At 58.3% G+C, this 13,097-nt stretch overlaps 1 protein-coding gene across 12 annotated transcripts in view; it reads right to left on the bottom strand.

The window, feature by feature from the left end:
• The window catches only part of PHC2 (polyhomeotic homolog 2), a 142,118-nt gene that overhangs the window by 20,231 nt on the left and 108,790 nt on the right, over positions 1-13,097 (bottom strand). For all 12 annotated transcript variants that reach the window (XM_044996337.1, XM_044996338.1, XM_044996347.1 and 9 more), the window contains 2 exons: positions 7,574-8,034; positions 7,059-7,224 (listed from right to left, as the gene is read on the bottom strand). In XM_044996337.1, the coding sequence (XP_044852272.1) occupies positions 7,059-7,224; positions 7,574-8,034 (627 nt within the window). The remainder of the gene's footprint in view (positions 1-7,058; positions 7,225-7,573; positions 8,035-13,097) is intronic.

Raw genomic sequence — 13,097 nt, 5'->3', positions numbered from 1 at the left:
CTCATCCACAGAGCCGGTTATCTCGTCATAGAAGGCAATTAGGTTAGTCAGGCATGACTTGCCCTTGGTGAATCCATGCTGACTGTTCCTGATCACTTTCCCTTCCTTTAAGTGGTTCAGGATTGATTCCTTGAGGACCTGTTCCATGATTTTTCCAGGGACTGAGGTGAGACTGACTGGCCTGTAGTTCCCTGGATCTTCCTTCTTCCCTTTTTTAAAGATGGGCACTACATTAGCTTTTTTCCAGTCATCCGGGACCTCCCCCGATCGCCGTGATTTTTCAAAGATAATGGCCAATGGCTCTGCAATCTCATCGGCCAACTCCTTTAGCACCCTTGGATGCAGCGCATCCGGCCCCATGGACTTGTGCTTGCCCAGCTTTTCTAAATAGTCCCGAACTACTTCTTTCTCCACAGAGAGCTGGTCACCTCCTCCCCATACCGTGCTGCAGAGTGCAGCTGTCTGGGAGCTGACCTTGTCTGTGAAGACAGAGGCAAAAAAAGCATTGAGTACACTAGCTTTCTCCACATCCTCTGTCACTAGGTTCCCTCCCTCATTCAGCAAGGGGCCCACACTTTCCTTGACTTTCTTCCTGTTGCTAACATACCTGAAGAAACCCTTCTTGTTACTCCTAACATCTCGAGCTAGCTGCAACTCCCAAGTGTGATTTGGCCTTCCCGATTTCACACCTGCATGCCTGAGCAATACTTTTATACTCCTCCCTGGTTATTTGTCCAGTCTTCCACTTCTTGTAAGCTGTTTTTTTGTGTTTAAGACGAGCAAGGATTTCACTGTTAAGCCAAGCTGGTCGCCTGCCATATTTACTTTTCTTCCTACACAGTCCGTGCTGTTAGGGAGCTGTGCAGGCAGGGAGGGGTGCACCCGGAGCGCTCCAACCGTTCTCTGCTGCCTGTGGCCGACACTGGGCTGTGGGAAATGAGAATAAGTCAGAACAGCCCCAAGGCTGCTCTAAATTACACCAGGGGCCGGGCATGGCCAGGAGTTTGAGAAGCAGGAACATGGCTATGACCCGCCCCATCCTGTGCAGAGGAATGGGGTACCAGGACGTTCCCCCAAGCACTAGTGGTGGCCCCTCCTGGGCCAGGCTGCGGCACACTGGGAGGCTGAAGAGACAGCACTGCGAGCCCTGCTCTCCTCAGGTCCATCTGAGCCTGATCTGCCCCCACTGGCTTTAACTGCATGCTGCATCCCCCTCCAGGCCAGACAGACTCCCGAGCACCTGAGTCAGGCAGAAGGGAGCTAGGGCTGGTGTGTGGGGGAGGGGGCCTGTAAGGGTACACAGCTGTGTGGACTAAGCCCCTACTGACAGGCCCCCGCAGCGGTGGTGCCAGGGAAGGAGCCGTCAGTGGGATCAGAAGGCAGATTTGCACAGTGCTGCAAGGGATCAGTCCCTACATAAGCTGCACCTGAATTCAGCTGTGAGCAGAGCCAGGTGGGTGGGGAAGGGGTTGCTCCATTTCATTTGTTTGAAGGCCCAGCGGCTGCACCATGAGCCTGTTGCCCTTCAACCCCAGTGCAGGCAACCTCCCCCCATGCATTGCCCCCACCAAGGTGGCTTGGCCCCAGAGGTGAAAGTAAGCCAGCAAGAGCCAGTACGCCATGCCGGACTGCACCGGCTTTCGCTGCAGGGATTTAAAGGGCTCTGGGCTGCTGCGGCTGCGGTCACCCCAGAGCCCTTTAAACCCCCCGCTCGCGGCTCCGGCGGCCGGGCTGGGGCTGAATTTAGAATCATAGAATCTCAGGGTTGGAAGGGACCTCAGGAGGTATCTAGTCCAACCCCCTGCTCAAAGCAGGACCAAACCCAACTAAATCATCCCAGCCAGGGCTTTGTCAAGCCTGACCTTAAAAACCTCTAAGGAAGGAGATTCCACCACCTCCCTAGGGAACCCATTCCAGTGCTTCACCACCCTACTAGTGAAAAAGTTTTTCCTAATGTCCAACCTAAACCTCCCCCACTGCAACTTGAGACCATTGCTCCTTGTTCTGTCATCTTCTACCACTGAGAACAGTCTAGATCCATCCTCTTTGGAACCCCCTTTCAGGTAGTTGAAAGCAGCTATCAAATCCCCCCTCATTCTTCTCTTCTGCAGACTAAACAATCTCAGTTTCCTCAGCCTCTCCTCATAAATCATGTGCTCCATCCCCCTAATCATTTTTGTTGCCCTCCAGAAGGGCTGCCGCGGCTCCAGCAGCCGGGCTGGGGCCGAATTTAAAGGGCTCTGGGCTGCTGTGGCTGCGGTCAGCCCAGAGCCCTTTAAACCCCCCGCCGCAGCTGAGATTTAAAGGGCTCAGAGCTCCCCGCCGCTGCGGGCAGCCCAGAGCCCTTTGAATCCCGGCCGCGGCTCCAGTGGCCAGGCTTGGGCCAGGATTTAAAGGGCTTGGAGCTCCCCTCAGCGGCAGGAGCTCTTGGCCCTTTAAATACCTGCCCCAGCCCCGCATAGCTCAGGGTTCCCTGCGGCAGCCAGAGCCTCGGGCCCTTTAATTTGCCCCTGAGCTCTGGGGGCCTCCCAGCTACCTCTGCAGCTGGGAGACCCTGGTTGATTTAAAGGCCCTGGGTCTCCCAGCCACAGCTGGTGCCCCAGGGCCTTTAAATCTTGAGGCCATGCCCCCCTCAGGACTCCGGCAGTACCGGTAAGCCCTTTCACCCCTGCTTGGCCCTGCCTGGCTGGGCTCCGGGGGCCAGAGGGGAGCTCAGTCCTCAGCCTTCTACTGAGGCTGCCAGCGAGGGTAGACCCACCAAACGCATTTCCCAGAGGCCCCAGGTGTGGTCCGATGAGAATTCCCTGCAGCCACTACACACTGGGCAGGGTGGGGGAGGGCTGTCCTTTGTAACCCAAGGGGATTTGTGAGCACAGCTGCCCCGTCCATGGGCCTCCTAGGCCCTGGGCTCTCCCAGCTGGGCTATGCAGTACATGGCTGCAGGCTGGGTAGCTCCCCGGGGTAGCTACTCCGAACGTGCTCGCTGGTTGCTGGAGTCACACAATATTCAGCCCCAGTCTGCTCTTTTGGGGCTGCAGTTTGGACTTCGTTTGGGTGGATTCGCATCAGGATGTGGGAGCCCTTCAAAGAATGGCCCGAGGCGGTGGGAAGTGGTAGCGCTGACTGAGCCACTGCCCCAGCAGGCCCTTGCAGGGGCTGGGCTCTTTCAAACAAGAGACTCAGCTATGTGACTAGCTAGAGCTGCCTCCTACATCTCCATCCACTGCTCTCTTCTACTCTGCTTCCTGTTCTAAACTATTGTGGAAGGACTCCTGTGAGCTGACATGTCCCACCCCAGACGTGGCTGCATTTCAGTGCTCACTGGAAGGGTTCCTGTACAGATGTAAAGGAGTGATTGGAGTTAGGGACTGAAGTCATGAGTCTTGGGTTCTCTTCCCTAGCCTTCCACGGATTCACTATCTGGTCTCACGCAAGTCATGTCCCTGCTCCATGCCTCAGTTTCCCCATCTAGAGAATGTGGATAAGGCCTACCCTTGCCTACCTTGCAGTGCTTTGGGATCCTGCAGGGTGCTGTAGAAAAGCAAGGTGAATGGGTGCCCAGGGCCCTGTCTGAGGATGGGAAGCCTGGAGCCTTTGAAGTAGCTGCCAACAAAGAGTGCGGACTTTCCACACTCCAGGGCTCCTACATTCTTTCCAATGGGGACAGGCGTCGCAGGCAGGAGCCTGTGCTGGGGAATACCAGGCTAGCTGGGGATGAATGTGGAGCACACAATCGTCCCATCCCCGCGCTCCAACCTGAGCAGCACTAACCCCCGGCTTCACTGATGTGCCGGCTGCACTAAGACGGGGGAGGAACCGTAGGGAGACAAGGGCTTCCTGCTTTCCTGGAATGGTGCATCCAGCGCTGATCCCAGCCAGCGCAGCTCTCTGGCCTCTGCTGGGCAGGGACGGGAAAAAAGCTGTTGCCAAGAATAAAGGGAGTGGTTGCTCCATGGTGGTTCATGCCTCTGGACAAGGCACAGGCCTAGACCAAGCTACTAGAGCGTGGAGGGAGGATGAGGGAGACTGGGTGTGCGTCTTTCACAGAGGTGGTGACGGCAACCTGACCTCACCCCAGCTCGCTCTCACCTGCTCTTCGCTACCCAGCCCCGGCTGAAGCAGGCTCTCCTGCCTGCCCAGATGCCATGGCCTGAGCCTCGTGCCACCATTTACACCAGTGCACAATGGGGGTGGAAGGTCACCAACCTAAGTGGGCAATGTCTCCCTCGCACTTTGCATCGGTGTAAGGGACAGGCCACGCTGCAGGGCCGCAGGGAAACACTGGAATTCTCCTCCATCGCAGATCCCCTCCCAGGGGGCACTCTGCCCCAGGCTGTGCCAGGTTTGCCCGGTATGATTCCTGCTGTGATCATGCCTGCACACTGCCCCCAACACACTTGCACCCCCCATGCACAACCCCCCATGCCCACTACAGCAGGCAAAGAATGGGAGATGGAGTCACTGGGGCGGTTATGTTCCAACATGGGAAAATGATGCGGAAAACATTAGTTTGTGGAATAAATGATCAAACCACCTCTGCACACAAGAGCTCTGCACACTCCAACACACAGTGCACAGCCCCACAACACCTCCCACCCCTCCAAGACATACCCCTGCACAACCCAACACACTCCCAGCACACAACACTACAACCCAATACATGCCCTCCCCCATCCCCGACACACACACTCAGGGTACATCCCACACAGGCCCCTCCCCAGGAGCATTTGCAGCTCCGAAGCCCCCTCCCTTTTCCCCACGCCTCCGCCTCCGGAGGGGAGCAGGAAGACAGCTGTGCCAGAGGAGGCTATGGGGATGGATTTAGCCCAGTGACCCTGACAGACGGGTCCATGCCGTGCTGTGGCTTTTCCAGTCCAGAATATCCCAGGGGCTTGGCGTCTCAGGGGAGCCTGGCTCCACTTAGCGGGCAGATGGCATTAATGAGGCTGGCCCCATGCTGACTATGCCCCCGGCACTTGGCATTCAGGGGCTGACTGTCCGGGGGAACATGACGTTTCCACCCCCAGCTCGGCTGCTGACTGGCTGCAAGTCAGATTGTTCAAGACAAGCCAAGGCTGGGGACGATCAGACACTGGAATAACAAGAATGTCTGGGTGTGAGGAGAAGAGCCCTCCTGCCCCCGGCATGTGGCAGCCCCCCACTGACGGGGGTGTTCAGGCAGCTGTGGTTCTGGCTAGTGATACTAGACTGGACGGCTCCTCTGGCCATTTCCTGCCCTGTGTTGTTCACATCCCCTGACCTCACTGCAGCACAGATGGTGGCTGAAGTCTCCTGCCACATACCTGCCATTTGTGCTGTCACTGCCCATGGGCCACCCGCTCAGTTCCCCCTGGCTCCCGTGCCCTGGCACAGTGCTGCAAGGGCTGGGCTGGGAATGCGGAATCTGACCCCCAACCTGTTTGCACTGGAATTCAAACAAAATAACATCCTGGAAAGACTCTGGCTTTATAAAACCAGCCAGATCGAACGTGGGGCCCAACGAGCACGGCAGCACCCTGCAGTGATGTGCCCTGGCCATGTCTCTGCCCGGGCTTCCTGCCCTACGGAGAGATGCTCCATGCCAAGCCGTGCCCAGCTCAGGGTTGGGAGCAAGGGATTCATCACAGCTCCCAGACACCAGCTCACAGCCAGGATGCAGGAGGCCTGGGGTTGAGCTGGGCCTAGGACAGGTTCCCCAGGCTGGCCCCATCCTAGCCAACAGTCCTGAAACAGCCCAAGGCTGGAAACCAGGGGAACTTTCTCAGCTGCCGACTGGGGGTTCAGAGCAGCAGTGCTCAGTGCGGTGGAGAAGGCGATAGCTTGACGAGATGTGGCAATAGCACCTCGCTCCCATCTCTTGTGTTGGGAAACATGCTGCTGGAATCCATCCTCCGAGGCACTTCCACAGCACCCATCAGCACGGGACCTGTGCTGCAGGGTGAACAGGGCCATGGCTCCCCAGAGATGGGAGCAGCCAGCTCTCAGGTGCACTTGCACCAGTGCAGCTCCCCTGTAAAGGCAGGATCAGCATCACCAGCCAGGGAACCTGCTGCACCCTTGGCATTGCCTGGGGATGGGGCTGATGCCACCACCCATGCTGGCCTGCTACATTGCCCACATTACTGACCAGGCAGGCCAGCCACAGCATTGGGATTCCCATGTGAGTCCCCCCCACACCGCTGGTGTCACTGCCCAGGGCACACGCCATGCTGCTGGCATCACCACACAGGCAAGTCCCTGCATGACTGAGTCCCTGACTGGGGAACTGGCCGCACCACCACCCAGTAGTGCTAGTCACCCCAGGACGCCCAGAGCCATGGTGCTGTCTCCTAGGTAGGCAGGCACTGACTGCAGATGGTGTTTGGGGCGCGGCAGGAGGAGTAACCCTCATCTAAGAACCTGCTTTACACCAAAGCACCACTGCTCGGGAGCCAGCCCGAAGGACCCACCCACTGCCAGGTCTGATGCCCTAGAGTCTGAGAACTGTGTTGACACCTGCCCCATCTGCCCCACACACACCATGAGAGCCTTCTCCTCTGCAGCTCCTGCCAATGGCAGCAGCCTCCAGTAGCTCTTCACCTTGTCCTCCTTGCACCTCTTACCCCCTGTGCTGGCACTGCTCTCTCCACCTGGAGCTCAGCCGGGGAGCTGCTCCCCAGGCTGGGCGGCCTATGGACGCGGTGCAGTGCAGATCCCGGTGGTGGCACGCTCTGGGGCCTCGTCTGTTGGGCTGGGCACGGGGGGCCCACTTGCAGGATCTTTGCAACCAGGCATTCTCCCCTGTTCTACCTCTCTGATGGGCCCTGTGCGCTGCTGGTGTGCACGTGGGGATCCAATGGGGGAGTGAGGCTGCAAAGCCCCTTGGGGTGTGGGTTATTTCCAAGGTGCTGCCCAGAATACACTCAGGAACTTCCCCCTACGCCCCAGCTTCACCCTGAACGCTCCCCAGCAATCCAGCTCTGCCCCATTCCCTAAGCAGGGCCCTGCCCGTTCCCTTTGTCTGAGCCAGGACACAAGACGTCTCAGAGCAGGGGGTGGGCAAGGCAGCCGCTCCTTACCATGAGTAGGGGGCCTGTTGCCCTCAGAGACCTCTGGGTCCGGGGGCGCAGCTGGGGGCATCAGGGCAGCCTGTGGCGGCTGCGGCTGCTGAGCTGGCAGGCTTTCCGGGTTCTTATCAGCAGGAAGGACGTCTTTCCTGGCATTCTCCTGGATGCTGAGCTGAGGCTGTCAGGGAGGCAGGCAAGAAGGAGAGTGTAACAGCAGCCAGCGCCTGGAGTGATCCCAGGGCTCCCCCCCACCCCAGGCAACATGTTGCCCAGCATGAAACATGAGCACCTCTGGGGTAGAACGTGGTGGCTATTTAACAGCGCACAGAAACGTCCCACAAGAGTTGAGTCCAGGAAGTGAAGAAGAATCCTGTATCCAGCTGAGGGGGCCACTGTTAACAATCAAACATTTACAGTGAGATCTCTACATTTCCTTCTCCAAGTCACAACCAAACCCAAACCCAGGACCAAATCTCCCAACGTCCCCCAGTGGCTGGCACCGCATTCCCCAGCCATGCCACACTCACCGTCCCGATGGCTGGCTGGAGCTGCAGGATCACGGCTGAGGCATGCTGGAACTTGCGCTGCGTGGCATGGTTCAGGCACCCGGGGTGTCCGTTCTGAGGCCCGCCCTCAGGTGCTGGTGGGGCCGGGCCCACGGCTTGGAGCCCAGGGGCATGTAGAGTGGGCTGGTATGGCTGGTTAGCACTAGGTTTGTGTTGACTGGAAGCTTGGCACTGCGGTGGGTGGGACAGGAGGGCTGGGCCTTGTGGGGTGGGGTGGCTCTGGCCCTGCACCTGCGGGCTGGGCTGCACCGCCAGGCTGGGCGTGGGCGTGGGCAGTGGCTGCAGCTGGGGTGAGGTGTTGGCACCGCCCTGGATGAGCTGAGGTTGAGGCCTGGGCTGGAGCTGTTGCTGCTGGATCACAAACTGGTGCTGGATCTGCTTCTGCTGCTGAATGAGCTGGTGGGGCTGCAGCTGGGCGTACGCTGGAGGGGAAGCACAGCACAGAGCCGTTCGTCACGAGGCCTTCGCCCTCCCAGCTGCGCAGCCCCTGCTCACCCACGCGGAACATTAGCCTCTTTGTTCCAGAGACACCTGGGCTGGCCACGCCCACCAGCCCCCTCCCGCTGCACCGGGGGCACAGCCACCCCCGTCCTCTGAGGTGCCCAGGCACGAGCCGCCTCGCCCCTTCTATTCCCCTCCCCCCATGCACAGCCGGGGCCAGACTCCCCTTGGGGAGAGGCATGAGGCGCTGGACCATGACTCTGTCTGCCTAAGTGGTGCGCCCCTCCCTTGCTCCCCCAGGCACGTTAGCAAGGGACAGGAGGGCAGGGAACGGGCATGAGGGGGAGAGCACAGGGACCCTGAGCCCCCTCTGACTCCATGTCACCCATGGGGACAGAGGCCGTTCACTGGAATTCTCGCTGCTGCCACCAGGGCCATTCCCTCCGGCCCCCTGGCCCCTCGGGCTGGTTGTTTCTAGCCCAGCTGCTCAGGAAGGAAAGCTTTGGGATGTGACCCGCTGCATGATGTGTGCCTGAGACTGCAGGCTGGAACACAAGGAATAGGAACTGGTCTACTCAGTGGATGTTCACTATAGTGCTTAATGTTATCACTGTCAACCACAAAACATTTTGAAATATGTGGGCATCCTGGGATTGTGGGCGGAGCTTGGGTTTTGGGGTGGAGTTTCAGTAGAGCACAATTCCCCTTCCTGCCTAAAATCTCTCTGCATGTCATAAGCACAGATCTCTGTGGGGTAGGGATAAGTGCTGTGTGTTTGTGAGGCCTTGCCCCAATCCTGGCAGGGAGGAAGCACTCAGAAAGCAACAAGGTAAAACGGTGCCTTTTCCCTCCTGTCTCAGCTCCCCGATGGGCTGGCTTCCCCAGCACAGAGACACGGGGATTCCTACTAGCCCTGCAGGGGATGGTGCAGCCAGCTGGAGCCATTCTGCCTTTTTGCACCATCACCTGGGCTGCTGTGTCAGGTACCGACCCCAGAGTCCATCCCCAGTGAGGTACAGATGCAGGATAGACTGAGATGGAATTGCAGACCCCAGGCAGAGCCAGCCATGCTGGGCAGCTAGAAACATTCCCCAGGGTCTTGGGAATGGAGCCCACGGGAACTGGAGCCATGCGGGGGGAAAACAGCGGATTGCACTGGGTATTTGCATGGCTACTTGGCCAAACGTAACAGCTGTCAGGAGAGCAGGGCATTTAGCACAGGCCTGTGAATAGGGTGCTAACCTCAGCTCTATCCTTGAATGGGTCAATGCTCTGGTCTGTGCCTCAGTTTCCCTGACTGCAATGTGGAATGCTGTCCCTACCCACCGGGGCTAGGGGATCTCAGGGTTCTTAGAACAGGGCTGAGGGATTGTCTATGTGCCAGGAACCCACTGTCCAGCCTTCCTCTCTCAAGGGCATTCCCCAGGCACCTGGGCATCTAAGCGGAGGACCTAGAGCTGAAGTGAAGGAAGAATCTCATGCACTACTACAGACTAGAGACCGAATGGCAAGGCAGCAGTTCTGCAGAAAAGGACCTAGGGGTTACAGTGGATGAGAAGCTGGATATGAGTCAACAGTTGTTACAGAGTATGGGGGAGTCTCGGCCCTGCAACCCCCACTTTCTGCGATTTACTGTGACTTTTAGCCAGCCAGTAAAACAGGTTTATTAGACAACAGGAACACAGTCCCAAGCAGGGCTTGTACGTACAACCAGGCCCCTTAGCCAGGTCCCTCTGGGGGGCAAGGATCTTAGACCCCAGACTTGGGGTTCCTGCCTCTTCCCAGCCAGCCCAAACCTGAAACTAAAAACCTCTCCAGCAGGCTCTCTTCCTTTGTCCAGCTTCCCGGGCAAAGGTGTTGACGCCCCCGACCCCCCTTACTAGCTCAGGTTACAGGCTCAGGTCCTGTCCCTCACCTAAAGTCTCTCCCATCCCCCATGCAAACAGTCCCTACAGCGTCACAACAGTGTGCCCTTGTTGCCAAGAAGGCTAACGGCATTTTGGGCTCTATAAGTAGGGGCACTGCCAGCATATCGAGGGACATGATCATTCCCCTCTATTCAACATTGAGGCCGTATCTGGAGTATTGTGTCCAGTTTTGGGCCCCACACTACAAGGAAGATGTGGAAAAATTGAAAAGAGTCCAGCGGAAGGCAACAAAAATGATCAGGGGGCTGGAGCACATGAGTTATGAGGAGAGGCTGAGGGAACTGGGATTGTTTAATCTGCAGAAGAGAAGAATGAGAGGGGATTTGATAGCTGCTTTCAACTACCTGAAAGGGGGTTCCAAAGAGGATGGATCTAGACTGTTCTCAGTGGTAGAAGATGACAGAACAAGGAGTAATGGTCTCAAGTTGCAGAGGGGGAGGTTTAGGTTGGACATTAGGAAAAAACTTTTTCACTAGTAGGGTGGTGAAGCACTGGAATGGGTTCCCTAGGGAGGTGGTGGAATCTCCTTCCTTAGAGGTTTTTAAGGTCAGGCTTGACAAAGCCCTGGCTGGGATGATTTAGTTGGGTTTGGTCCTGCTTTGAGCAGGGGGTTGGACTAGATACCTCCTGAGGTCCCTTCCAACCCTGAGATTCTATGATTCTCTGGTTTTACGCACAGGAAGGGACAGCTTGCCAGGTGGGTGACTCCTGGAGACTGGTTGTTTACAGGGGGCTGAGGGGCCACTAGGGGCCTGGTGCTGGGAAAGCTTTGGCATGGGGTTATTCTCAGCCAGCCCAGCCTCCCTGGCAGTGAGACCCACTGCCAAACTGACCTCTCGGAATGAGCCTGTGGGCTTGGGGGGAGGGGGGGCTGGAGTGGGTTGGGGGAGCTGGGCAGCAGGGCCCAGGGGCTGGAGCTAGAGAGCTAGAGATGTGGCCAGAACTGGAACCGGAGACCCAAACGCCCCGGACGTTGTGCGTTTGGAATCCATGGGCCCCACGTCTGAGCATGGGATGGAGCTTTGCAAACCCCAGTTCAGCCCATCCCCACGGCTGGAGGGCCCAGAGAAGGAGCCGAGGCTGAGCTTACACATCCTCAGCAGCGTAGCAGTTAAAGCAGCTGCCTCTGGCCAGGCTGGGGCTTGCCCTCGTTTCAGGGTAGACCCTGCTGCTCTGGCCTTTCCCCTTCAGCTGCAAGCTGCCCGCCCGCCCACTGCACAATTATCCAACAGCCAGGAACTAAGTCTGCGCCGCTGCAGCAGATGGTTCCCTCAGAGCTGGAGCTCCAGGCACCAACACTTAGCGGGGGCCATTCCATGCCTCGGCCTGGCAGGGGGATGCAAGGGGCTACGCTGCAGCCACGGCAGCCCTGGGGAGCCCTTCAGGCCTGAGCTGGGGGACGGCGTTGGGGGAAGAAGGGGCAGGAGATTTTGGATTTGGTGTAGCAGCGGGGCAGGGCAGGGCAGGGCAGAGGCCTACATCCAGCCCTCACACAACAGCCTGGGAGTTGAACCAGGGGCCACGTTGAACCTGCAGACAAGTCCCTCAGCCCTCCCCAGTGCGCTCAACTGCTCCCCCTCTCCCCCCGCCCAGCTGGGGAAGCCCCAGAGCACGTGAGATTGGCTTAGAGCCTGGCAGAGAACCCAGACCCACTCCCCTGCCACATGCTCTGACCCGAGCAGCTAAGGGAGAGGGATGCCCCCACACTATTGTAGGGCAGTCACCCCTCCCAGCCGTCATGCAGGCCCCAGAGGACCCCGGGGTTTGGCTGCATTTTGTGCCATCGCTGACAGATCACGAGCTTGCACTAGCCAAGTTGGTTTTAAAGGTGTCTCTCCACTTTGTGAATTAGATAAACCAGTCCAGCAACCTACAACACCTGGAGGTATGGGCCCAGGGAGGGGTTCCTGTCTGGGCACCACGTGGGGTGCAGAGATCAGGGGGCGGGGTCTCTGTCTGGGCACCATGTGCGGTGCAGGGATTGGGGGACAGCATCCTGTCTAGGCACCACGTGGGGTGCAGGGATCGGGGGAAAGGGTCCCTGCCTGGAGGGTTATTTCATTGGCTGAACTGGTCTAAGCTGGACCAGCCAAAGCACTCCCTGGCCGGCTAAGCTGCGGCTCAGTGAGGAGGGTTCGCCGGCAGAGCTAACCAGCACATCATCGCTGGTGTGGACCTGGCCAAAGTCCTTCCTGGGCCTGGATCAGGGGGAGCTGCAATGCCAGGGACTCAAACTCAACCCCTTCTTCCTTCACCAGGCTAGACACCCAGGAAGGCCTCAGCACCTCCTGCTGCTCCCAGGGCCCAGCCCCAGGGCAGGCAGGGGTTAGGACTGGGCTGGCTTAGGCCCTTTAGCTCTGCTCCCCTCACACCGCCACTCAGCTTTTTAAATGCAGATTTGGCCTTTCTGCTTGAAATGCCTACAAAAAAGAGGAGTTGCCATGGCAACCCCAGCGCAGGAGGGGGAATGGTGGCGTTTCCAAAGCTGCCAGGTCAGTGATCAGGGCAGGTGGGGCCAGGTCTTGTCGGCCAAGCACAGATGGGGACAAAGTGGGGCCAGTGCCAGGGAGCTAAACCAGCTGCTATTTACTAGTGCGAGCGAGAGAGCTGGGGAGACCCTGGGTAGCTCCAGAACTCAGCACCCCCACCCCAGCCACAGCTCAAGGGCTCTAGGGCTCGAGCTTCAGAACGCCATGGACCAGGGCACGGGGCTCACTGCACACAGCCCCCCACCCCCAGGCCGGACCAGGCCCCCATCCAGAGATCAGCACCCCCAGCCCGCTGGGCCCTGATACTTTGTTAAAGACACTTTCACCCACCACTGTGGGTGGGGCCACACTGCACCAAAACTCTCCGCTGCTGGGCAGCGCCCAGGCTCTCACACGCTGTTTAGAGTGGGTCCCACCTGGCTGGGCCTCAGCCCCACAGGCTAGGTAATAACAGCGATGTAGCCAATCCACAAGCTCCTCCGACTTTCCCTGTGCTACACACAGCCAGTACACACAACTTCCTGGCTACAGCTGGGGTGGAGCTCACAACCTCCAGCCCTAAAAAACCTCTCTGTTAGCCTTACAGGGTGTATGACACACAAGCAATGCTGATCTGTTCCAATAGAG

This window comes from Mauremys mutica, chromosome 21, assembly GCF_020497125.1.
Source record: "Mauremys mutica isolate MM-2020 ecotype Southern chromosome 21, ASM2049712v1, whole genome shotgun sequence".
In the NCBI taxonomy this organism is placed as follows: domain Eukaryota; kingdom Metazoa; phylum Chordata; order Testudines; family Geoemydidae; genus Mauremys; species Mauremys mutica.
This window is presented reverse-complemented; position numbering and strand designations above follow the sequence as displayed.